Genomic DNA, 24,840 nt, shown 5'->3' on the forward strand with positions numbered 1-24,840 from the left:
TTTTGTTGAGTGTAATTAGTGCTAATGGCGCTAACATACAAAATAAATAATACTAAAATTTCACTCGATGGAAATGCTGGACCACTGACTTGGTAGATGGCCCATTGGTACAATTAATTACACACAATCAATCAATCAATTTTTTTTATATAGCGCCAAATCACAACAAACAGTTGCCCCAAGGCGCTTTATATTGTAAGGCAAGGCCATACAATAATTATGTAAAACCCCAACGGTCAAAACGACCCCCTGTGAGCAAGCACTTGGCTACAGTGGGAAGGAAAAACTCCCTTTTAACAGGAAGAAACCTCCAGCAGAACCAGGCTCAGGGAGGGGCAGTCTTCTGCTGGGACTGGTTGGGGCTGAGGGAGAGAACCAGGAAAAAGACATGCTGTGGAGGGGAGCAGAGATCGATCACTAATGATTAAATGCAGAGTGGTGCATACAGAGCAAAAAGAGAAAGAAACAGTGCATCATGGGAACCCCCCAGCAGTCTACGTCTATAGCAGCATAACTAAGCCATATTATGTTAGATATTTGTAACAAAAAAGCTCGGAAAAGAAAAATACGGTTGAGTCCACAGCAGCTCACAGCTTTTGACCTGCTGGCACACAGCTGTCTCTCAAAGATAGCACAACCCAAATTATTCTCAACTTCATCGTTTAAAATATCTTAAACTGATAAGTTATAGAAAAATTCACATACCATCAGTGGTGGGCACAGTTCAGCTAATCTGATAGCACATAATTATCGAAGCTAATGTTTTTGCGAGCGGATTAAACTTTTCAGATGTTTTAAAACCATCATCGGACCAATTATCTTCTGATAAATTTAGTCCCGATAACTTTCAGTCCGATAACATTTTTTTGCTGGTAAAGTGAGCAACGTTTAACTGTCAAAAACATTTGTAAACCCTAAAATCAAGCATTTTAGTCCCTCTGTTGTGTGTTTTTTATGGTAGACTGGCTATCATTGCTGATGACGTCATCATTAAGTGCAAAACGTGATTGGCCGGTCGCGGCAGGGAGCATTGTGGGTAGTATAGTTCAGGTTCACTTTGGACATTACAGTATTACCGTCCCTTGTCCCTTGGACATCTGCTGCAAAACCCATACCACAATGTGCAAAAAGAATTATTTAAATATCTAAAGGACACTGGATTACTTCATCGCATCTAAACAAATGACTATGGCTGCCAGGAGTTAAGGTTTTGTAAAATCTCAGCGATAACTCACCAGCCCGGTAGGTGGCGGCAAATGCACCTTAAGCTGGTGCTGTCCGCCATTGGATCCGAAAGAAGAAGTGTTCTCGTCCGCTCAACACAAAAACAAAACGGACTAATTTTAACATTATTTTATTTCTTTGCGGCTGATGGTATCACCAAGACTCAGTGGGAGAGAGGAGCTCTCACGGCGCAGCTGTGTAAAGACTGGGACATTTCTGCACAATTTAGACCGTTTTGGATAATATCAGCACAATTATTTTTTCAGATGAATCCCACTGAAACTAACAGGTAAGAATTTATAGTTATTTATTTGTATTTTATTTGTATTTAATTCTGCCAGTCAATGCATTAATGGATGTATTTCGGTTGTTTAAGCCTCAGGGTTGAAAGCGTGTGAAAAAAGCAGCAGCTTTTAGCTCGTAAATGACGGTGTATGTAATACCGAGATAAACTGTGACTTCTAATACTGTGTTTTACTGCTTTTGAAAGATAATGACGGTGATTGGGGTTTTATTTTTTATTCATTCATTTTTCGTGTGTTCTTGTGTGTTTGTGATGCTTGAATTTACCCAGCAGCCCCTGCGACGCTTAAAGTGAAACTGGTTTATCAGAAGCCGACAGTGTAATCTGATGTGGCCGCATCCAAAACAATACTAAAAGTTATCGGTTGACTGTAATAAAGATAAATTTGTTTTTAGCAGTTTATCGGTTTATTGTCATAAAAGATAACTTTTCAGTTATCTGATGAATGGTTATTGAAGCTAACTTTTTAGTTAGCTGTGCCCACCACTGCCTGCCATACAGCTGTCATGTTCAAAGACACCAAAACTTTTTTTTTTTTTTTTTTTTTAACAGGCTTGTTTATTTTTGCTGTAAAGTAGGACATTTTAACATTCATTTTTCAGCACTGGAGGCTGAGGCTTGGAGACGCTAAATATGAACATAATCTGATACCCATGGATGATGCCGTCAACCTAAGAGAATACCTGCTAACTATGACGCTAACTGTTCAAATAACAGCTATCTGTGGTTGATAATATCAACCTGATAACCTGTTATCATGACAAAACCTAATAGCATAATCTGCTGATAGCATTAACAGAGATTAGTATTTTCTGAAATACTCAAATACTGCAGATTTGATGTAACAATACCAGTATAAATCATGGAAAGCTCCAAACCCAGAAACCCACTAATTCATGTCTGAATCTAGACAACCATAGTGCTCATTATGTGCAACAAATATTGCACATTAAAATGCTCTGATATTGTATTTGTACCTTTGATTTTGTACCTTTGATTACCTCTACAGATTTAGAAATCAAAAATAAATCACGTCTATTTTAAGGCAGTGTGACAGAAAAACAATACCATACAGTGTGTAACTAATCCCAAAAGGTTCACGTTGACTGTGTCTTTATTTGTTGTTCCAATGATAAGTACCAGCTAATAATAATGATGATGTCATACTGTCTGTTCATATATAAGTGCAAATTAAATTCACGTGAAATGTTTGGAACAGCCTGAGTTTAAACACACACACACCCACACACGATTTCATTATTCTTACCCCTGACAGAGGAGTTTTTAGTAAATTCCTCTCCTGATGGTAATATGGGACAAAACAGTAAAATACAACAATCGAAAAGAGCAGAAATCCAGAGTCACTAGAGACGGCGTGGCAGTACGGCGAGCGATCAACAGCAGTCTTTGGTGGCGGCTGCTTATCATCTGTAACTTTTCCTGATAGCTGAGTGTTGAGCTGAGGACACGCTCGTAGACTTTTGAACACTCTGATTCACTTTTTAACCTTTGACCCATGTTAGGACTCGTCTGCAGCTTTGCTCTGGACCTGCTGGTGACCGTTGTTGCAGTGAACTTGTGAGAAATGCATGCTTGTGTGGACTGGGCTGAGGCAAGCCATGGACTCAATCTCCTCCAAGTTGCCTTGAGCCTGCACCACAGCTGTCCCGGAGCCTCTGTCTTCACCCAGACACCTTTCGCTAGACACCTCTTTGTCCCGTGGGACATGCATAGCTGAATGGCTGTTTCTTGGGCTCTCTTGGCCCTCCTGGATGCTCTTGCTGCTTTGCTTCTGAAGGACCTTTCCCTGGTACTGCTTCCCCATCTCCTTGGACAACCCCCTTCTCCTCAGGATGCCAGAAGAGGCAGTCTGGTTCGGACTCTGAGGACCTTCTGTGTTGGCTTGTGGGTCTGACACAGTTCGAGACCGAGCCGCTACAAGAGAGTAGTTGAGCACAGGTGATGGTGGAGTGAGTCTAACTTCACAGGACAGTATTGGTGCGTAGGAGAAACGATCTCCTGGTTGTCGCCCTTGATGTAGATGGTGAAGGGCTAATTCAGCACTGGGCTGTCGAGGATTCCACTGGGTGTTAGAGACTTCGACATCCTGGGAGTGGTCTTCAGCTGAAATGTGCAGAGGAGGACTTACAATGATGTTCTTGGGCCCTTTCAAGCTGCTTTTATTGGGTTGCCTGCGTGGAGATGGCGGAAGGTGTTTACCATGGACGACGCTATCATCTTGACCCATATTCCAGGCTGAAGGGGCCTCGACTCCACCGCTGCCACACTTCTCCACCGGCTTAGACTCTCCACACAGCTTAGATTTGTTCTATAACATATAAGAAACAAAAATACCATTTTAGGGGCATCCATCACAGCTCTCTCCTTCTCCTCATCATCCCACATCTTGCATACCGGGGCTTTGTAGTCTAGATCTTCCATGGATTTAAAGAAATCCAGACTCTTTGCAGCACTGAGTTTGCCTTGCTGCTCTGCTGTTGTGTTTAGAGAGTCTAGAATCTCCTCCAGCAGGTTCATCTGCCCTGTGTGGGAGGAGTTGATATCCAGCTCTAACGAATAGGAATCATCGCTGTCCTCGATATATGAACGAACATCGGCACTATCCTCTGAAGAGATCCTGGATTTCATGAAAAGTAGATATTTTCAAACAAAGTACCACATTGGACACTGCTTGGCCTATATTTTTGTACTATTGACTATGTCCACTGGGGGTCAGTATTATCATGATTTTAAAAAGTTTGGATCTGCAAGACAACACTTATCATTGAATGTTTTTCAACAATGTGGACCAGTCATCAAAGTTATCTCTAGATCCGTGGCATTGACACTGTCTGTCAATCATCAAATGTCAGAATAAAACTGGGCTAAACTAAAAGCAGGAGTTGGGATAATTAAATCCTTACTTGCTGGCACTGTCCAAGTCGTCATCGTCGAGCTCCCGAGGGCCGACACTCATGGGGGACTTGTTGAAGTTATGCTGTTAGGGAGAATAACACAGCGAGTAGATGCATCTATTACACAAAAATAAAACAATAAAGTGATAAATATGGACTGGGGGGGGGGGGCTACAGCTCAGAGATAAATGTGGAGTCTGTGGATTTAACAGAAAAAATAAAAGTAAATAAGTAAGCAGGCATGTTTCCGGTGAGCCTCCATAAAACCAGAATACCTAATAGCCTTTTTTGTTAATGAACGTGGACCCAAAGGCTCGACACTCAATTTGTCAAAATTGAGTCTGGGGATAAAAATCCTTTAAGATCCCCTGCAGTATTTGCTCAAATTCAGCAATGTTTACGAGCCCTTTACACACTGTAAGCTTTGTATGGTAAGCGCATTAATCACCAGCATGAAGACTCTAATTCATGTGACTGTATTTGTCACAGTGGCATGTGGAATGATCACGTGTGGCGACAACCGGTGGGTTTTAATAAGCCACCAGTGTGCTGTGTTTAATGGGTGGGTTAAAGAGAGACAAGAAGCTTAGAGAGTGGGGCAGTGCCCTCCCCGCTGGAACTCCAATCTGCCCCAGGCCACATATTAACGTGCCTTCCACTGCATGCACATATTCCTGCGTGTGCCTGTTCACATCGATTCACACAGTGTTTCAATAGTAATTTAAACCTATGCAGATTCGACTTGGCACTCAGCTATTGTATGACTTTGCTGATGTCACCAGTGGATACAGTTAACATCTCAGACGAAACAGTTATGTCTACTGGCATAGAAATTCTTAAAGGGGACAAAATCTTATTTAGAGTTACATACAAGTCGTTTACATATAAACAAACCCGAAAGTGTCAATATGATCCTGCCATAAGCAAAAAGGTAGGCTTGAAACTGCCGATTTACTGTATATGACATATGTCGCAGAAGTACAATGCTAGAGTCCTTCTTGCTGTGTGATACTCCCACAGGGCCAGTGAACGCTCTGTTGGACACACCCACTGAGCCAGTCCACACTATGTGAGGCACACCCACGCAGCCAGTCTATGGGTGATTCTTAGACTATGGGCACTTATTATGTCCTTTGATCATATTGTATGAAAAACAGAAAAAAGGGGAAATGTCACACTTTTATAGTTTTTTTACAATGAAAGTGTTAAGAAATTTGTTCTAGCAGTCTATGATGACTTTTTCACCTTTTTTCAGCATCATTATATGCAAATATTGCCGTTTTGTGCTTGTCCCACACCCAGACTTTTGATCTTCAATGATAAAAATGAATGGTAAAAAAACATTTTTTCTAATGTTTAAAATATCTCTGAATAAAATATCAGTAAAATAATCAAAACATAATTGGGGTATTCATGTCATACAACTGTTGTGATTTTTTTAAACAAAATGTAGTTGTCCCACACTATTGCGCTAATTTCCACCACAACACTGTAATGTCCATTAACAGTTTGTATGAAAGATTGTTTGGGTAGTTTACTATGGAGATAAACAGTGACATCAGAGCACATGTTATAGTGCCAATCTGACAAACAGTTGCCCCAAGGTGCTTTATATTGTAAGGCAATGGTGTGGTGGAAATTACATTTACAAGGCCAATAGTGCCCGTAGTTAAAGAATCAACCCCTATACTCTGTGAGATACAGTGGTATGTAAAGTTTGGGCACCCCTGATGATTTCAATGATTTTCCTTTATAGTAAATCATTGGTTGTTCGGATCAGCAATTTCATTGAAATATCATATATGAGACAAACACAGTGATATTTGAGAAGTGAAATGAAGTTTATAGGATTTATAGAAAGTGTGCAATAATTCTTTAAACAAAATTATGCACCTGCCTAATTTGGGCACCCCAACAGAAATAATACATCAATATTTAGTAGATCCTCCTTCTGCTGAAAATAACAGCCTCTAAATGCTTCCTATAGCTTCCAATGAGAGTCTGGATTCTGGCTGAAGGTATTTTGGACCATTCTTCTTTACAAAACATCTAAGGTTGTTGATTCCGAGCATGGACAGCTCACTTAAAATCACACCACAGATTTTCAATAATATTCAGGTCTGGGGACTGAGATGGCCATTTCCAGAACATTCTACTTGTTCCTCTGCATGAATGTCTTAGTAGATTTTAAGCAGTGTTCAGGGTCGTGTGTCTTGTTGAAAGATCCAGTCCCGCGCAACTTCAACTTTGTCACTGATGCTTGAACATTGTTCTCAAGAATCTGCTGACATTGACTGGAATCCATGTGACCCTCAACTTTAACAAGATTCCCAGTACCTGCACTGGCCACACAGCCCCACAGCATGATGGAACCACCTCCAAATTTTACTGTAGTTAGCAAGCATTTTTCTTGGAATGCTGTGTTCTTTTTCAGCCATGCATCCTGCCCTTGTTATGTCCAAATAACTCAATTTTAGTTTAATCAGTCCACAGCACCTTATTCCAAAATGAAGCTGGCATGCCCAATGTGCTTAGCATACCTCAAGCAACTCTGTTTGTGGCGTGTATGCTAAGACAAGCAGGTTAGGTGAATTGGAAACTTTATAATTGTCCAGGTCTCCCTTGCAAAAGAGATCTTGATCTCAATGGGACTAACCTGGTTAAATAAAGGTTAAGTTAAAATTTACAAAAATGAAAGTGTCATGAAATATTCAGTGACATGGCTAAAATTCTTCTCTATTACCTGTATGTAGAACGAGTAACTCAACTAGTGTATACACACTGTGGGTTGACTATGACTGTTCTCACCATCCTTCGTTTCAACTTATCTGAGATTTTTCTTGGCCTGCCATTTCAGGCCTTAACTAGTACTGTGCCTGCGGTCTTCCATTTCCTCATTATGTTCCTCACAGTAGAAACTGACAGCTGAAATCTCTGAGATAGCTTTCTGTATCGTTCCCCTAAATCATGATGTTGAACAATCTTTGTTTCATGACATTTGAGAGTTGTTTAGAGGCTCCCATGTTGCCACTCAGTATAAGAGACACAAAGAGGAGAAACATTTGCAAATGGCCACCTTAAATACCCTTTCTCATGATTGGATTTACCCGTGTAAGGAGGTCAAGGGTCAATGAGCTGACCAAACCAATTTTGTGTTCCAATAATTAGTGCTAAATGTATCCAAATCAATAAAATGACAAGGGTGCCCAATTTTGTTTAAATAATTATTGCACACTTTCTGTAAATACTAGAAACTTCATTTCACTTCTCAAATATCAATATGTTCATCTGCTATATGATAAATTTAACTGAAATTTCTGATCCAGACAACCAATGATTTATAAAGGAAAATAATGAAAATTATCAGGGGTGCCCAAACTTTTGCATACAACTGTATGCTCACTGAGCCAGTCCACAATATGTGAGACACACCCACTCACCAGTCCTATACTCTGTGAGACACACTACTACTTAATGACACCTGTATGCTCCACAACGTTTTAGTTATATCAACATTATCAAAGGCCACAGTTGGTGAAAAAAGATTATTTTCATCCGTGAAAATGAGATGGTCATGAGAAAACACAGTCGCAGTGTAGAACAAGTGCTCAAAAGAATATTAGTAAAAGGAAAAGGAATGAAGAAAGGATCATCCTGCAAATTGCAGACTGAATGAATGAATTAATGAATGAAAAAAGAACAACAGAAAAATGAAAGCGGTGAAAAAAAGATTCCTCTAAGCCTCAAAGAATGATGGGGACAGAGGTTGGTACTGGAACCCCAAACCAAGCGGGCCCTGATTAGCCGAGGCAGTGCCAGCCAGACGGGCGAAATGCAACGTGTGGCTGGCTTGGCCTCATTTAGAGCCAGTATTCGGCCAGTCACACACACACACACACACACACACACACACACACACACACACACACACACACACACACACACACACACACACACACACACACACACACACACACACACACACACACACTTACAAAAACACAACAAGTTAAAGTGCCATTTTCTCCATAAAAGTCAGTGGACGAGATGTGTGCAGTAGCCACTTAAACCGCTCAGCCGTTGGGCTAAACATGACCACATGTGGTGGCACTGTTGATTGGTCAACCCGCTCCCCTTCCGTGGTAGCTTGAAGCTATAATGAAAGATTTCAGAGGGGCTCAGGCCTGGGATCCCTAAACAGCCTTTAATGGATTCCTGTGTCAGGGTAGTAAATCTGGGTCCAGGCTGGCATCTCAGCCAGCCAAACCGGGTCGACACAATGGAGATGCACCTGCGAGACACTTTGGGGGGGGCTTTAGACAGAAAATCATTTGAAGGTAAATACATGCACACATGTGCATTGTATGTTCGTGGGGGTGGTGATTTCGACGGCTCATTTGGGCAGCGGGGGCCCCTCTCTGCGTCTAGGTGTTTATTAAAGCAAGGTGAACCTGAACACAACCAGACACAGGTCATGAAGTCGGGCCCTCTGATCTCTGTTACAGCTTTGGTGCCGTCTACTCAAAAGGAAGTTCCATAGGGAGCAGTAAATGGATGGTACCTCACTTCACGGCTTTATCAATTTGTCATTTCTTTCTTTGCTGTGACCCGTTAGTGCCGTGTTACGATTAAAGTACTTACAGCAAATGAGCATTTTATGAAAGAAGCATCAAATTTGGCACAGGACGCAGTTTTCTATACTTTGTGAAAACAGCCAACATGTTGAGCTTATTTTTCTTTAAGATGAATTACAAAGTGTGTTGTTGCTAGCAACTCAGGAGCTGTCAAAACTAACAGCCCGACAATAGATGTACTTTAGGTTAATGGAAAAAACAAAAACACAAAAACATATGTTTTGGAGACATATAATTTAGAGGTTGGCAGTGAGACTTTTCAGCCAGTGTAAACAGGCTCCAACTGTGACAGCTCTCCTGAGCCTGACAGGACAGCGGAAAACCAGAGTCACGGAACAGCAGAACAACGCATTATCATGCTGCTCCTTCATTAGCTTCTCGCTGTCGCCTAATGGGAAGCTGAAAGGTGAAAATGAAAAAGTGATTCTCCCTCCATGCCTCCCTGTCTCCCACTTTTCTCCCTCTATCACTCTGCTGTCACTGACAGATGTCACTGCTTCTGTCTCTTCGCCATTCTGCCTCTCTGCTGCCGCCGCAGCCGAGACTGTGCGGCGAGCACAGAGTGAATGAAGATTCTGGGAGGGAAACGGCAGAAGAACCATGAAAATAATAAAAACGGTCAGGTTATTTTAGAAAAAGTCACTCAATCCAGGATGTGGAAAGACATCCATGCTTCCCCGACAGCAAAAAAATCAAGGAAATTATTTGACAGATTTGAGATGCTGTTGGAGTGAATCTTTGTTTGACTGTTGAAGTAATTTGATTTTGTCCCGTTTCTCTCAGTTATCTAATGAAGTAAATTATTCCAGATTAAATACTATTTAGGCTCCAGGCTCGTCAATGTCAGAGTTTATTCTACAATACCGTAACACGAAGTACTGTAGATGAGAGTCTACAACTCCACCTGGATGGGACACCAATCCATCGCAGGTTAGTTCCCCAGCCAAGGATGGTACCCATTTACAGCTGGATGGAGGTGTTCTATCCAACAACACTCAATTACACTGAATTAATTTATCCAGCACCAAATTACAACATAAAAAATTTCAACGTGCTACACACTAGCAAGGTCTACACCAGCGGTGGGTAAATGGTGTGTCATGAAGGACTAAGACAGTCCAGGTTTTTCTTGATACTGATCTCCTCAGTAGGTGATTTCAAAGATGACCAGGACTTTGTGTTGAGGGCAGGAGTTCATCAGTAAAACCACCTGCTCAAGTAAATGGTTTCAATAAAAACCTCAGATGCCCACCTCTGTTCTAGATCTTACACACACCATGAGCAAGCACAATAGCGACAGTGTCAAGAAAACCTCTACTAGAAAAGAACTACAAAAAACCAAAACATAACACATGCAGGCAAACAGGTTTTGGCATTCAAAAGTTCCAATATAGACCACACTCATCACTGTCAGACATGACGTAGCACAAGTTCATCCCCCCACCTATTTACATTCCTAAATTCATTCAGTGCTATAGTTCACCTGCCTGCTCAATAAAGCCAGGGCTCACGACCCGGAATTGATCCCAGGTCCACACATTATGAAGTAAATAATAAATGCAATGATGCTGAAATGAAATTGATTAAATATGGTTCACGTACTATTTTATGCATCTGTTTTATGCAGTGTTTGAGCTCCAGGATGTCTTCAGATTTGCTGCAACAATTTCATTTCTGTGGTTATAAGGGGAAAATCATCATCACCGTTCATTTTAGGAGCTATATTTGGAGAAACAAACTGTCCTTTTCCCTTCCATTCCTGCGTGACCGATTATATGGAACAACTACGTGTCTCTGTAACGAGGCCAAACGCTGGAGGACTTTAATAGCCAGACTTATATTATACATTTCATATGGTATTTCTGAGTGGCCACTGATCTCACAGCTTGGCAGTGTTCGCAAAGAGATGCTGGTAAAATGCAAACAAACCTTGGGGAGAGGCAGAGCCTTTGCAGAAGTACGTCCAAGTCTGTGTTTGCCTGTTTAAGAGGAGCTTAGTCTCAAAAAAAAAAAAAAAAAAAGTGTTTGAGGCGCGATCCACTGCTCTTCTGTCCAACTGGCTCACTTCCTTATCATTTTAAGACAGGATCCATATTTAAAAAAAAAAAAAGAAAAGAAAAGAAAAAGTGCATAATGCTCCGTTTGACTAAACTCTTCCAGTGAAATCACCAGGTGCTTCTCTGTAAAGGGAGGTGGCGCAGTTCTTTTAATGGACCAGGAGATGGCAGTTTGGTTTCGACGAGAGAGCCAGTTGGCGTTTGAAGTGGCGAGGTGCTCTGTGATGTGCAGACTGACGATGCATACAAATAAGCGTGTAAACACACAGCTGCACAGCAATCAGTACCACCGCTGCAACACAAACTACATTGTGATGCATCTTATAAAGAACTACTCATCTTACAATATTTACATTGCCACAAATATTTGCAGCATCCATGAATTTTTTTTCAAATTTAGATTCATAACACTGCATTATTATAATTTATGACAAGGTCTAAAATCTATAATCTACAGTGCATGAATATGATGTAAAATACTTATTAGCTATTCAGTTTATTCACAATGTCTTGTTTTGATATATCATACATATTATAGTATATTAAATCATGTACTGAACACACTGTATAGAGTCATTGTTTGCACAATAAATAAAACAAGCAAAATTTATATTTCTAAGTATTACAATACAAGGTAAGGCACTCAGAGTACATATTTCCTTTATAAAATGTCCTGCACTCACCCTATTTTGAGTATGTCCAGCCAATGTTTTGTGCAAATCACAAAAGTTGGGACAGTATGAGCAATGCATTTGTTTAAGTGATCCTGACATTTACTTTGATGTTTATTTTATTGGCAACAGTATGCACTCAATGCATTTCATGTTTTGTGTGGTCAACTTAAATTAATATGAATGTATTCCTAGAGTAAAGGCTGGTAGCACATTCCAAAAAAGTCAGGATGCTAAAGCATCCCTTCCCAGAACAATTAAAAGACACTTTGGCATTGGGGATACCGAGCAATGAAGAATTTCAGGTGTTATTTTTTTTCTCATTTTTCATGCAAACATGATGTGCAACAGTATGGGGTCATCATTTTTGCATTTTTCATTTCAAAATTCTCCACACATTCTGTACTGATTACAATCAGGACTGCAGATAGACCAGTCCAGTACCTATATGCTCTTCTTCCACAGCCATACCTCTGCAATATGTGCAGAATGAGGTTTGTGTGTTTTATTGAAAAAAAAAAATGCATGGATGACCCGGGAAAATATGTCATCTTGAAGGCGGCATATGTTACTGTAAAATCTCAGTGTACTTTTCTGCATTAATGTTGCCATGACAGAAGTGTAACTTACGGCACTGTAGTAAGGGCAATAAGTGTAATAAGGACACTGACACAAACCCATACCATGACAGACCCTGGCCTTTGGACTTTTTACTGATAAAAGTCTAGATGCTCTTTTTGATTTTTGATCTGGGCAACAGTGTCCATTTCTTCCAAAAAAGATCTGGAATACTGATTTGTCTGACCACAGTACACAGTTTCAAAGTGTAATGGTCTGACCCAAATGCCTCTGAGCGCAAAGAAGTTGACACTCCTTCTGGACAAGGTTAACATAACGTTTCTTTTTTGCAGCAAAGATTTACGTGACATCTGTGATGGTAACTCTGTAGTGCAGTGCTTGACAAAGGTTTCCCAAAGTAATCCCTTGCCCATGTGGTTATATCAGCTATTGATGAATGACAGTTCTTGATGCAGGGGTGTTTGAGGGAACTGACATTACATGCATTGAGTTTAGGATTGCGCACTCACCCTTTACGCACTGAAATTCCTCCAGATTTCTTGAATCGTTAAATGAATATCCACTGTAAAGGGAAAAATATGCAAATCCGTTCCAAGCTTTCTTTGAGGAATATTATTTTTAAACATTTCAATCATTTCAAATAAAGGCTATTTGTGGATACTGCTTTTGTACCAAAATCATGATTACAATCACCTGTTGACATTATCTATTCTGTCTTAACTTTTTTTAGAATGTGTTGTAGCCCTTAAATGCAGGAATGGATGTATATTAACAAATGAAATGACATTTACACTGTATTGTTAGTTACAGTACATGGCTCATTGGGATCCTGGGCCCTTCACCTTTGTCTTGGGCCTTCCCTGACCTCATATGGTCTTTGTTTCATGGACTCTGTTTCTGACCACCAATCGACTTTTGGACATTTAAGTCTTTGTATGGACTCACATGCGTATTGGCTCCTGCATTGTGAGCTATAGCAATTTTTTTGTTGTTGTTATTGGTGGTGTTCTTTTCTTGTCTTATTCTGGTTGTTTTGTCTTGTCTTTTATTGTAATATAAATTTTTTCATAAAAAAAATTCAGCCAAACTAAAGATGTGAAGTTGACCACACAAGGCATGAAATATCTTTGGTTCATATGGTCTGCAATGAAACAGAAGTCAAAGTAAATGGAATGATCACTGTTCTTTCTTCTTACTATTATTACTTGCATTTTCATCATAACTTCTTCTGATTTGGGGTTGTAGATCAACTTTTTTTAACAGTGTATTTATTTTTATTTTTTTTCACAGGACATCTTAAAATGCATTTTAAACTTTCTTCTCTCTGCCCCTCTAATTATAATGATGTAATTCCGTATCAGGCCCAACTGCTTCAAGTTGAGTAAAAATCCATTATTAGTCAATTTTGCAATCTAAAAAAAAGATTTAATAACTGAATATTTCAGAGGCGGCACGGTGGATTAGTGGTTAGCACTGTTGCCTCACAGCGAGAAGGTCATGGGTTCGATTCCCACCTGTCTGTGTGGAGTTTGCATGTTCTCCCCGTGTTTGATTGGGTTCCCTCCGGATGCTCCGGCTTCCTCCCACATCCAAAGACACACAGGTTAGGTGGATTGGGAACTTTATATTGTCTGTAGGTGTGCGTGCGGGTGTGCATGTGTTTGTCTATATGTGGCCCTGCGACAGACTGGCGTCCTGTCCAGGGTGTACCCCACCTCACACTCTATAACTGCTGGGATAGGCTCCAGCCCGTCGCGACCCTTAATTGGACTAAGCGGTTGAAGATGAGTGTGAGTGTGTGTGTGTGTGTGTGTGTGTGTGTGAGAATATTTCAGCTGCACCATTTTACTCAGGTCTTCCACCTAATATAATGGAAAGTATTCCACTACTAGCTCACACCTTTAAGCCTGATAACCCATTTCACATTTTTACAGTTAGGGTACATTAACTGACGTATTAACAAGAAGTAACAAACAGTTAATTAAGAGCTGAGATTTAATACAGTAATAAGCATCAACTAAAAGCTAATTAAGTATTAACTATGGTGTTTAGTAACCATATATTTATGTTGCTATTGTTAGCTAGTGCATTAGCAAGTATTAACCTTTTAATGTTCAACTCAACCATTTGGTAGAGCACATCTACTACATTCTAGTGAAAAAAATGTGAGGATATTAAATGGTTAACAGTGACTGAGGAGTTAACTGTATTTTTTAATCATTTATTACTGGTGCTCATGTTAGCTAATGCAGTAAAAGCCATCAAATAACATGTAATTAAGAGTTAACCAAGGTGTTCAGTTATTTATGCATTGCGTTCATGTTAGCTAATGCATTAACAAGAATTTACTAAAGGTGAATGAGGAGTAAACTTTTGTAATTGTTAATGTTGTTCAGGTTATTTCATGCAGTAATACCCGTGAACTAACAGCAAATTAAGAGTTATCTAAGAAATTTAGACATCATTTATTAATGGTGTTCATGTTAGCTCATGCATTAACTAACAGTTAATTAAGAATTAACTATCTAATGTTTTGTAATCATATTAATGGTGTTCAGTGTCTTTACAATTTATTGATTCATGTAGAAATTAATCCCTTGGTTAAGATGAACACTATGAATTATTGATTACTGAACATGGTTAACTCTTAATTCACTGTTAGATCAGGTTTATCACTGTATTAACAAATGCTAATTAGCACATGCCCTTTAAATCATTACCAAACATCTTTCTTGGCATCATGGCTTTTTTCCCCAGCTCCATCACTATATTAAATGGTTTATATTACAGGTCACAAACTAAGTTTGACAAACGATGGTAAATTAGTTTTTGAGTAATCCCGCCAATGTCTGGGCGAAAACCCATGTGAAAACTGAAGATTAAAAAATGCAGGATGACTGTGAATGTTTGCTGCTGGAAATGCCCCTGTGAGTTTTCAGCATTGTCACATGGAGACACATCACACATGTACAACAGACACACACACATAGGCCACACACAGCTATGGCCAATATGACTAACTACACTCAGACAAAACACAGATACCCTCCATGTGACTTTGCTCCTGTGGTTTTACATCTGTGTTAGTTCCCAGTTTCTGTGCACCATGTTTTCTGGCTCGCCATCTCTTGTATGTCAACAGGTGAAGAGTCCGGAGCCCGGGGCAGAACCCAGCCACCAGCCTGCTGCCTGTCATCCTACATAACATTGTGCCTTTCTTCTCTGCTCCTCAGCTCGCTTAGCAGCTGTCAGTCTGCAGCCTTGATCCCGAGGCAAAGTCTTAAACACATGCATGTTTTATTTTAATACCTCAAATACACGCCTTTGCAGGAAAACGCTGAACCACAGATATCTGCACAACAACAGAAAAACAGAGGCTCAGAAAACCAACGTGGCACTCACATGCCACTAAACCCAATAGGAGGCAGAACAATGTTTTTTGTTTGTGTGTGTGTGCATGTGTGTGAAATGAAAGATTTGCTCAAACATTCTTTATCGCAACATAGTGAATGCTAGAAATCACTCAGTCGCACTTACGGACAGCTGAAATAACACTTTGATTCACGTGTTGGCTGATCAAGGAATTTCAGGACTGTTTGTTGTTACTATGATTCATTACAAGAACTACTCCAGGATCATTGATTTCATTTCAAGGACAGACACAAAATGATGACGGATTAAAAAAAAAAAAAATTTCCCCTGAGCAGCATAGAATGTTTTTAATCATATCACATTTTCAGAGCCTCACCAAGAGTTTGTGAAATACTGAACAGGTAAACGGGCATTCCTGGATCATTTAGTCAACAGTATGGAATTGTTGGAGGAATATAGTGAACAGGTTTGAGCGTGCAAGCACATAACCTCTTTACAGAAGCAGGATTATAGCTCGGGCTTTGCAATAATGTCAAGTTTTAAAAAAGCCTGCTTTTTAAACTGTAGAAAAATAATATGTTACAACTGAAGACCTAAAAATGCTATTGTGAAGATGAGATCAGGATCATATCTCTGAATTTCTCAGACAGACACAGAAAATAAATTTTGTAAAATCTTTTCACTGTTTACGAACACATCAGGACAGTGTTGGACAAAAACAGAATTTTCAGAAATTCATCTGTTAATTACTTTGGTGGTTAATCATTTAAGATATAAAATGTCAGAAAATGGTTTAAAAAAGGCTTGTTATAATTTCTCAGAACCTAAGGAGATGTCTTAAAATTCCAAAGATTGACAATCAGTCAGTTTAAATCCAGTTTACCTTTGGATTAAAGCAGTTCAAAATCATTCATGATTTCAAAACCAAATAAGTGTCTCAAAACCACAGCAGTCAATACTTGGTGGATAACTGTTTAAAACCACATTATCACAAATAAAACAGAAATGGACCAAACCTGCACATTTGAGAGCTGACAAGAGTCAAATTTCAGCATTACTCTTGAAATAAATTAGATACAGTATGTCTATTATGAGCTTGATTATGTTCTGTTCAAAACTGTTTCTTCAGAGTAAATAAACCCAAAACCTACGACTCCCCCCATATGTGCAGCGTATCAACCCCTGGCAAAAATTATGGAACCAACCGGCCTCGGAGGATGTTCATTCTGTTGTTTAATTTGTAGAAAAAAAGCAGACTCACAGACATGACACAAAAACTAAAGTCATTTCAATGAAGAATTGAGTGAGTCCATATTTTTTTCCTCTGCTTGTCTAAAAACGTAAACCGTTACTGACTGCCACAATCTTTTTTTCTTGATTTCTTATAGTGTTTCTTAAAGCAGAAAGTTGCCATTTGAAATGACTTTAGTTTTGTCTGTCTGTGATCTGCTTTTTTTCTACAAATTAAACAACTGAATGAACATACTCCGAGGCCGGGTGATTCCATAATTTTTGCCAGGGGTTGTAATAGGTATGTGTACATGCATGTATATAAATACATGCATACACTCACACACATATTCTTCCTCAAAAGGTAAGTTGTACTTGATCAAACTGATGTGGTATACGTTGTTGATGAAAAACCACGTCCAAGCTAACTGTAAGAAGAAAACATTTAAAATATGAAACAGCAAAGCAAACTGCGGTTTTTTAGTAGCTCCCTTTTCTGAAAGCCTCCACAAACAAGCTGAAGAATCCAATTTTGCAAGATGCTGACAGGACTTCAGTTATTTTATTTCTTTACCTCACAACTTTTAGTCTTCATTTCATTTGGCAGATTTAATATCTGCAGAACGATGGTTGTTCAGTATCTGCTAACATTACTGTAATGTGCTGATATGAACCAGGAGTGATGTCAGGAAGGGATTTTGAACGGATAACAATAGGAAGAGCATCGTGCACGACAAAAAGACACTGATGGACAGAAGAACTTCTGCAGGGTTCCCTGGGGCCGTTACTGGCGGTATAACCAGGCCTCCATGGCGAGGACGGGCTGTGAGGTGTCAGCCTGTTTGTGTGCACGCATCAATTGCATACGTGTTAATTGAGTCTGTGTGTGTCTTTTCGTGCACGGGGGGGGGGGTGGGCGTCCGAAGAGGCCTTCGAACAGCCTAATTGCCATTCGTCTCGAGGCCGTCATGGTCTTCTCTGCATTACGACTCTCCAGCCTCGCCGCGCACACTGAACACAACGCTAATTAGATACAGCACAGCCTCTCCTAATAGCACTCTACATGACTATGACCAAAATGTCAGAGTGTGCATGCAGGCATGTGTTTTTACAGAAAATTTGGAGTCAGTTTTTATATTTTTATTATTTAGCAACCGCATGGAGGAAAAGCTGCAGCTACGGAAGTAATGTATAAAGCAAGAACATTGCAAGTAGCCTTGGGGCTGTAGGCATGTGTTTAATACTGTACAGAAGTGCACATTTTTAATTAACTAAGCTTCCCAAACCTCAAAATATAAGTGAATATATGTCTGATCATTTTTTTAACACTCTTTACTCTCCTGATCAACTTATTGATGACTGTGGACTTTGTGAGTGTTCGGGTGCTTGCTCATCGTGTGCCAGCCACATAGCACACAACAAAGAAAAACGTGCTCTCTGCTTATGGTGCACAAGCAGATTCTTCAGAGGAAATGCTGACCAGCAGACGAGCTGCTTCCACTGTCCACACTGTTCAGAGAAAAAACACTGAATGTACAACATGAGTGCGTTGGGGGGGGGGTGCTTATCATTATATTTGGCATCCTGACAAACTAATGTAGTTCCAAGCGATGTTACAAGAGAGAGCGGGAGAAGAGGCAGAGAAAGGGAGAGAGGAGCAGAGATGAAAAGACAGAGATGCAGGGAGAAGGGGGAGAGGAGAAAGAGAGAGAGAGAAAGGGGGAGGAGAGAGAGAGAGAGAGAGAGAGAGAGTAATGATAAGAAAAAAAATGGATAGAGTGAAGTAACGGAAGGCTGCATCCACATCAGACAAGTGAACACTGAGCTGTGGTGTGATCAGTGGGCACACGCTTAACTCATTTAGTGCTGTGTGTGTGTGTGTGTGTGTGTGTGTGTGTGTGTGTGTGTGTGTGTGTGTGTGTGTGTGTGTGTGTGTGTGTGTGTGTGTGTGTGTATCGTACCCGTCTCATCTTCTGCAGTCTCCTTGGAGACAGGCTCTTGGTGCTGGTGGGAGACCCCGCACAGACCGTCAACCCCTCATCTTCTTCCTCCTGTGAGAAACACACACACAAAGAAGGTCAGACGTCAGAAAGAATTGTAAATGATAGTTACACAAATTAAGGAAAGTCTCATTCAAATTTTGCAATTCTGTGTATTTTGTATTCATTTCTACTCACGAATGCTCCCTTATAAAAGCTAATCTATTACTAACTAACTAGATAGGTACTCAGAGTGCACACCTCTGCTAAGGCCAAAATCAAAATCAGAAACAAAACTAATTTCCGAATCCTTGACTTTATCTGGATCCAAACCAAAATTTAATGTCATCTACAGGTCTGTTTCCACCACCCGAACTCGGCCTGTTCCTCAGAAGGCGTGAATGCTGACGTGAATGGCACCATAACTGCCCTTCTCAGTTGTTGCATCTCCACTGCTGTGAAGTCCCATCAGGCTCATGCAGCTATGTATACAGTGACATAGTTATTCTGCTACAGTTTCAGTCGCCAAGTAAATTCCAAGCACGCCTGAAAGCAACAACAGATATTACGATGGAGGGAACCAAGATGGTGCTGCTGTTCTGTTTATTGTGATTGGCTATTTGGTGAATTATACATGACTAGTAGCGATGTGTGAGAGTAGAATTCTGTTTCTGTTCTTCTCTTTTTCTGCAGTCTGGCTTGACGCTTATTGCTTGTTGTCATCAACTCTCGCATGAGCTAATAACCAATCAGCATTGAGGCCTATCCAAGGATTTTTTTTAAGGGCCATTCAGAAGTACTTACCATGGAGCAGGGACTTATCTAGCCCCCCAGAAAATCACTCAGACCCAGAAAATCACCTTTCAGTGACGGCCTGTGGTGGTGACGCACACAAATGTGATGGACCATCTAAAATGCCCCACAAGTTCCTGTGGTGGAAACAGACTTTATTCCAGACAATGTTGAAGCCAAAAGCATGCGTATTTAGGGTTTGGTCCTTTCTCTGCCCGTGACCAAGGCAGTGTCTGGAGTTGGTCCCAGGGTGCCATACTGTGGCTGCCCACTGCTCCTAGTGGTTGGATTATGTCTAACTGTAATTAGGATGGATTAATGCAGAGAACAAATTTTGTTATATGCATGTATGACAAGAAAGACCTTTTTTCACATTCTTCTATTGGGAAGCTGGTGACCTGAAGGTTAGAGAGGTGGGACTGTAACAGTGGGATCCTCAGTTCAATTCCCCAGTCAGACAGGTATTTTTCAATTTAATGTATTGTCATTTATAGTGCCAAATCACAACAGAGTTGCCTCAAGGTGCTTCACACAAGTAAGGTCTAACCTTACTAATCCCCAGAGCAACAGTGGTTATGAAAAAATCCCTCTGAGGAAGAAACCTTAAGCAGATCAGACTCCAAGGGGTGACCCTCTGCTTGGGCCATGCTACAGACATAAATTACATAACAATTCACAGAAATAATTCACAAAACAAATATACAGGAAATGCTGTTGGTGCACAGGACAAGAGGGTCTCCAGCACAAGTACAACTCCCATCTCTGGATGGAGCTGCACCTTAAACAGAGAGAAAAAAAACAGAATCAGGCATCAGAAAGACAAGAAATACTGTATAATTTGCCAGCATTAAACAACAAGAAAAACAGGAACTACTAAGGTTAATGCAGGCCACTAGCCCTAAGCTTCACTAAAAGACCCAGAATTTAGGTAAAGTTGAGGCCGCAGCCCGCTCTGTTTCCTAATAAAATGAATTAAAAGAGTAAAAAGCGTAAAACAAAACTATACCAGTATGCTAGCCATACGAAAGGGAAAATAAGTGCATCTTAAGTCTGGGCTTGAAAGTCTCCACAGAATCTGACTGTTTTATTGACGCAGGGAGATCATTCCACAGAGCAGGGGCACGATAAGAGAAAGCTCTATGACCCGCAGACTTCTTATTCACCCTAGGGACACAAAGCAGTCCTGCACCCTGAGAACACAAAGCCCGGGCCGGTACGTAAGGTTTAATTAGGTCAACTAGATAGGGAGGTGCCAGTCCGTGAACAATTTTATAGACTAGTAGTAGAAACTTAAAATCTGATCTCACTGGGACAGGAAGCCAGTGAAGAGATGCCAAAATGGGTGTAATGTGGTTGAACTTTCTGCTTCGTGTCAAAAGTCTGGCTGCAGCATTTTCAACCAATTGGAGAGCCGTAATGCTGGACTGCGGTAAACCAGAAAATAGAACACTGCAGTAGTCCAATCCATAAGAGATAAATGCATGGATCAGGGTCTCAGCACCAGCCATAGACAGGATGGGACGAATCTTCGCTATGTTTCGCAGGTGGAAGAAAGCAGTCCTCATAATATTTCTAATGTGGAGGTCAAAGGACAATGTAGGATCAAAAATTACCCCAAGGTTCCTCACTTGGTCAGTGTGATGTATGACACATGAGCCTAGGCTAAGCATTAACTGGTCAAATTGATGTTGATGTCTCACTGGACCAAGAACCATCATTTCAGTCCTATCAGAGTTTAAAAGTAGGAAGTTTCTAGACATCCAACGTCTCACTGCTGCAAGGCAATCTTCTAAGGATTTTATGTGAACAAGATTACCTGTTGTGTGGGCTGCCAGAAGAGGTACTGCTGGCCCACCACCAGAGGGCGCCCTGCCTGAAGTGCGGGCTTCAGGCACGAGAGGGCGCTGCCGCCACGGACTCAGCCGGGAGTGACAGCTGTTACTCATTACTTCCTGACAGCTGTCACTCATTCTTCATCATCTCACTCCATAAAACCCAGACGTCATCTCCACCTCATCGCCGAGATATCATACTTCATTGGAGGTAATATCCTCAGCCTTTTGTAAATCTGTTTATTGTGAGTGTTTGCAGGAGTACCGGTCCTTTTTGTGGAGGCTGTGCAAGACGGCACTCTTTTTCCTCTGAGGGATCGCTGCAACATATTGAGTGAGAGGTGGAGGTGGCATTCCCACCGCTGTTGTTACTGGGTGTACACACACCCACACTTGACTGTCTTGTTCTTCGCCAGCAGTACCAGATCCGACAGTCGGGGACGGTGATCACCTGGGAATTCGGGACTTGGCGGCTCCAGTATTCACCAGGTTCTGTGGCTGGCGGAAATCGTGTGGTTCCGGCTCTTCTCAGGACGGACGTCTTCTATCCTCGAGCCTGCCCACACGTCACCTTTGTGGATTGACTGTAATGATATTCTGAGATTGTCTGTATGTTTGTTGTGCACAATTCACAACATTAAATTGTTACCTTTTGGCTCATCTATTGACCGTTCATTTGCGCCCCCTGTTGTGGGTCCGTGTCACTACACTTTCCCAACAGGATATCTCGGCCAGCGTCATGGACTCTGAGGGGCGTCACCCGGCTGTTGAACGACCAATGGGAGAGCAGGGAGCGCAGGCGTCTGCAGGAGGCGTGATTGGTGAGCTGCAGCACATTCTCACCGCTTTTACGGCTCGGTTAGATCAGATGACCAAGCAAAACATCCTCCTGAACCGCAGGGTGGAGGCTCTCTCCGCACAGATGGCGGCGAGCGCTCAGGGCGCTGCTGCAGCTCGTCCTCCTGCCGACCCTGTGCAGGATATGAACGTTCCAGTGGTGGTTCAACAACCCCTCCCACCATCCCCTGAAGCATACATAAGCCCTCCTGAGCCATACGGAGGTTGTGTGGAGACGTGCGCGGACTTTCTCATGCAATATTCGCTCGTCTTCGCACAACGTCCCGTCATGTACGCGTCAGATGCTAGTAAAATAGCTTATGTGATTGCTCTGCTTCGGGGTAAAGCACGCGCCTGGGCTACGGCGCTCTGGGAACAGAATTCACGGTTGTTATCAGCATACACTGGGTTTGTGGGGGAGTTCAGTACAGTGTTTGATCACCCTAACAGAGGAGAGACCGCTTCAACTGTGCTGCTGTCAATGAGACAGGGACGCGAGAGCGCAGCCGCTTATGCAGTCAACTTCCGCATCGCGGCTGCGAGGTCCGGCTGGAATAGCGTTGCGCTCCGCGCCGCCTTCATAAACGGACTGTCGTTAGTCCTGAAGGAGCAGCTGGTAGCTAAGGAGTAACCGCGGGATTTAGATGGGCTTATCGATCTCGTTATACGGTTAGACAATCGGTTGGAGGAACGCCGTCGGGAGCGAGGCGAAGGACGTGACCGGATACGCGCCGCCCCTCTCCCTTCCGGGTTCGAAAAGGGGCCGCCCTCCCCACGCTCCACAGCCGCAGCACTCTGTGGGGCAACAGCTCCCCCTGCTGACGTTGTTAGGGAAATGCACAGGGCCAAAATGAGGAGGCTGATCCGCGGGGAGTGTTTTCTCTGCAGTTCAAAAAAGCACATACAGAAAAACTGCCCCAAACGGCCAAAACGACAACACTCGCCCTTAGAGACTGGGCTAAGGGGGGGTCAAAACATTCAAGTGAGACACACACAGATTGCCACACGACTCCCAGTCACAATCCTGAGCGGGGATTTAACCCTTCAAGCCCCAGCACTGGTGGACACGGGGTCAGAAGGGAATCTGCTAGACAGCAGATGGGCAAGGGAGGTAGGGCTCCCTCTGGTGGTGCTTCCTTCGCCATTGCAGGTTCGGGCACTAGATGGCACCCTCCTCCCTTTAATCACACACAAGACACAACCAGTAACTCTGGTGGTGTCTGGAAACCATCGGGAGGAGATTGAGTTTTTTGTAACTCCTTCTACCTCCCGCGTGATTTTGGGCTTCCCATGGATGTTGAAGCACAATCCCCGGATTGATTGGCCGTCTGGGGTGGTGGTTCAGTGGAGCGAAACCTGCCATCGGGTGTGTTTAGGATCCTCGGTTCCTCCCGGTTTACAGGCTAAGGAGGAGGTCAAAGTCCCTCCCAATCTGACGGCAGTGCCGGTTGAGTACCACGATCTTGCTGACGTCTTCAGCAAGGATCTGGCACTCACCCTTCCCCCGCACCGTCCGTATGATTGTGCCATTGATTTGGTTCCAGGCGCTGAGTTCCCATACAGCAGGCTGTACAACCTCTCACGACCTGAGCGCGAATCAATGCAGACCTACATCCGGGACTCATTAGCTGCCGGGCTGATCCGGAACTCCACCTCCCCGATGGGGGCAGGTTTCTTTTTTGTGGGCAAGAAAGATGGCGGACTCCGTCCATGCATTGATTACAGGGGGCTGAATGAGATTACGGTTCGCAATCAATACCCGTTGCCATTGTTGGATTCCGTGTTCACCCCCCTGCATGGAGCCAAAATCTTTACTAAGCTGGATCTTAGAAATGCGTATCACCTGGTTCGGATCCGGAAGGGAGACGAATGGAAGACGGCATTTAACACCCCGTTAGGTCACTTTGAGTACCTGGTCATGCTGTTCGGCCTCACCAACGCCCCCGCGATGTTCCAAGCCTTGGTTAACGACACCTTGCGGGACTTCCTGCACCGATTCGTCTTCGTATATCTGGACGATATTCTCATCTTTTCTCTGGATCCTGAGACCCATGTCCAGCATGTACGTCAGGTCCTGCAGCGGTTATTAGAGAACCGACTGTTTGTGAAGGGCGAGAAGTGCGAGTTTCACTGCACGTCTTTGTCCTTCCTGGGGTTTATCATCTCCTCTAACTCCGTCGCCCCTGATCCAGCCAAGGTTGCGGCGGTGAGAGATTGGCCCCAACCAACAAGCCGTAGGAAGCTGCAACAGTTCCTCGGTTTCGCTAATTTCTATAGGAGGTTCATTAAGGGCTACAGTCAGGTAGTTAGCCCCCTGACAGCCCTGACCTCTCCAAAAGTCCCCTTCACCTGGTCGGATCGGTGCGAAGCCGTGTTCAAGGAGTTGAAACGACGGTTCTCTACTGCGCCAGTTT

The 24,840-nt window shown here is 42.3% G+C and overlaps 1 protein-coding gene across 2 annotated transcripts in view; it reads right to left on the reverse strand.

Moving 5' to 3' along the window:
* Positions 1-1,999: 1,999 nt before the first annotated feature.
* dennd1b (DENN/MADD domain containing 1B) overlaps positions 2,000-24,840 on the reverse strand; it is a 408,111-nt gene continuing 385,270 nt past the window's right edge. Inside the window, exons 20-23 of one of the 2 annotated variants that reach the window (XM_034180114.1) lie at positions 18,948-19,037; positions 4,453-4,526; positions 3,944-4,166; positions 2,000-3,857 (exon numbers count right to left, since the gene is read on the reverse strand). In XM_034180114.1, coding sequence (XP_034036005.1) covers positions 3,048-3,857; positions 3,944-4,166; positions 4,453-4,526; positions 18,948-19,037 — 1,197 coding nt within the window. In that variant the 3' untranslated portion in view covers positions 2,000-3,047. The remainder of the gene's footprint in view (positions 3,858-3,943; positions 4,167-4,452; positions 4,527-18,947; positions 19,038-24,840) is intronic. The other variant, XM_034180115.1, reaches the window with a different exon arrangement.

Source organism: Thalassophryne amazonica, chromosome 10 (assembly GCF_902500255.1).
Source record: "Thalassophryne amazonica chromosome 10, fThaAma1.1, whole genome shotgun sequence".
Classification (NCBI taxonomy): Eukaryota; Metazoa; Chordata; class Actinopteri; order Batrachoidiformes; family Batrachoididae; genus Thalassophryne; species Thalassophryne amazonica.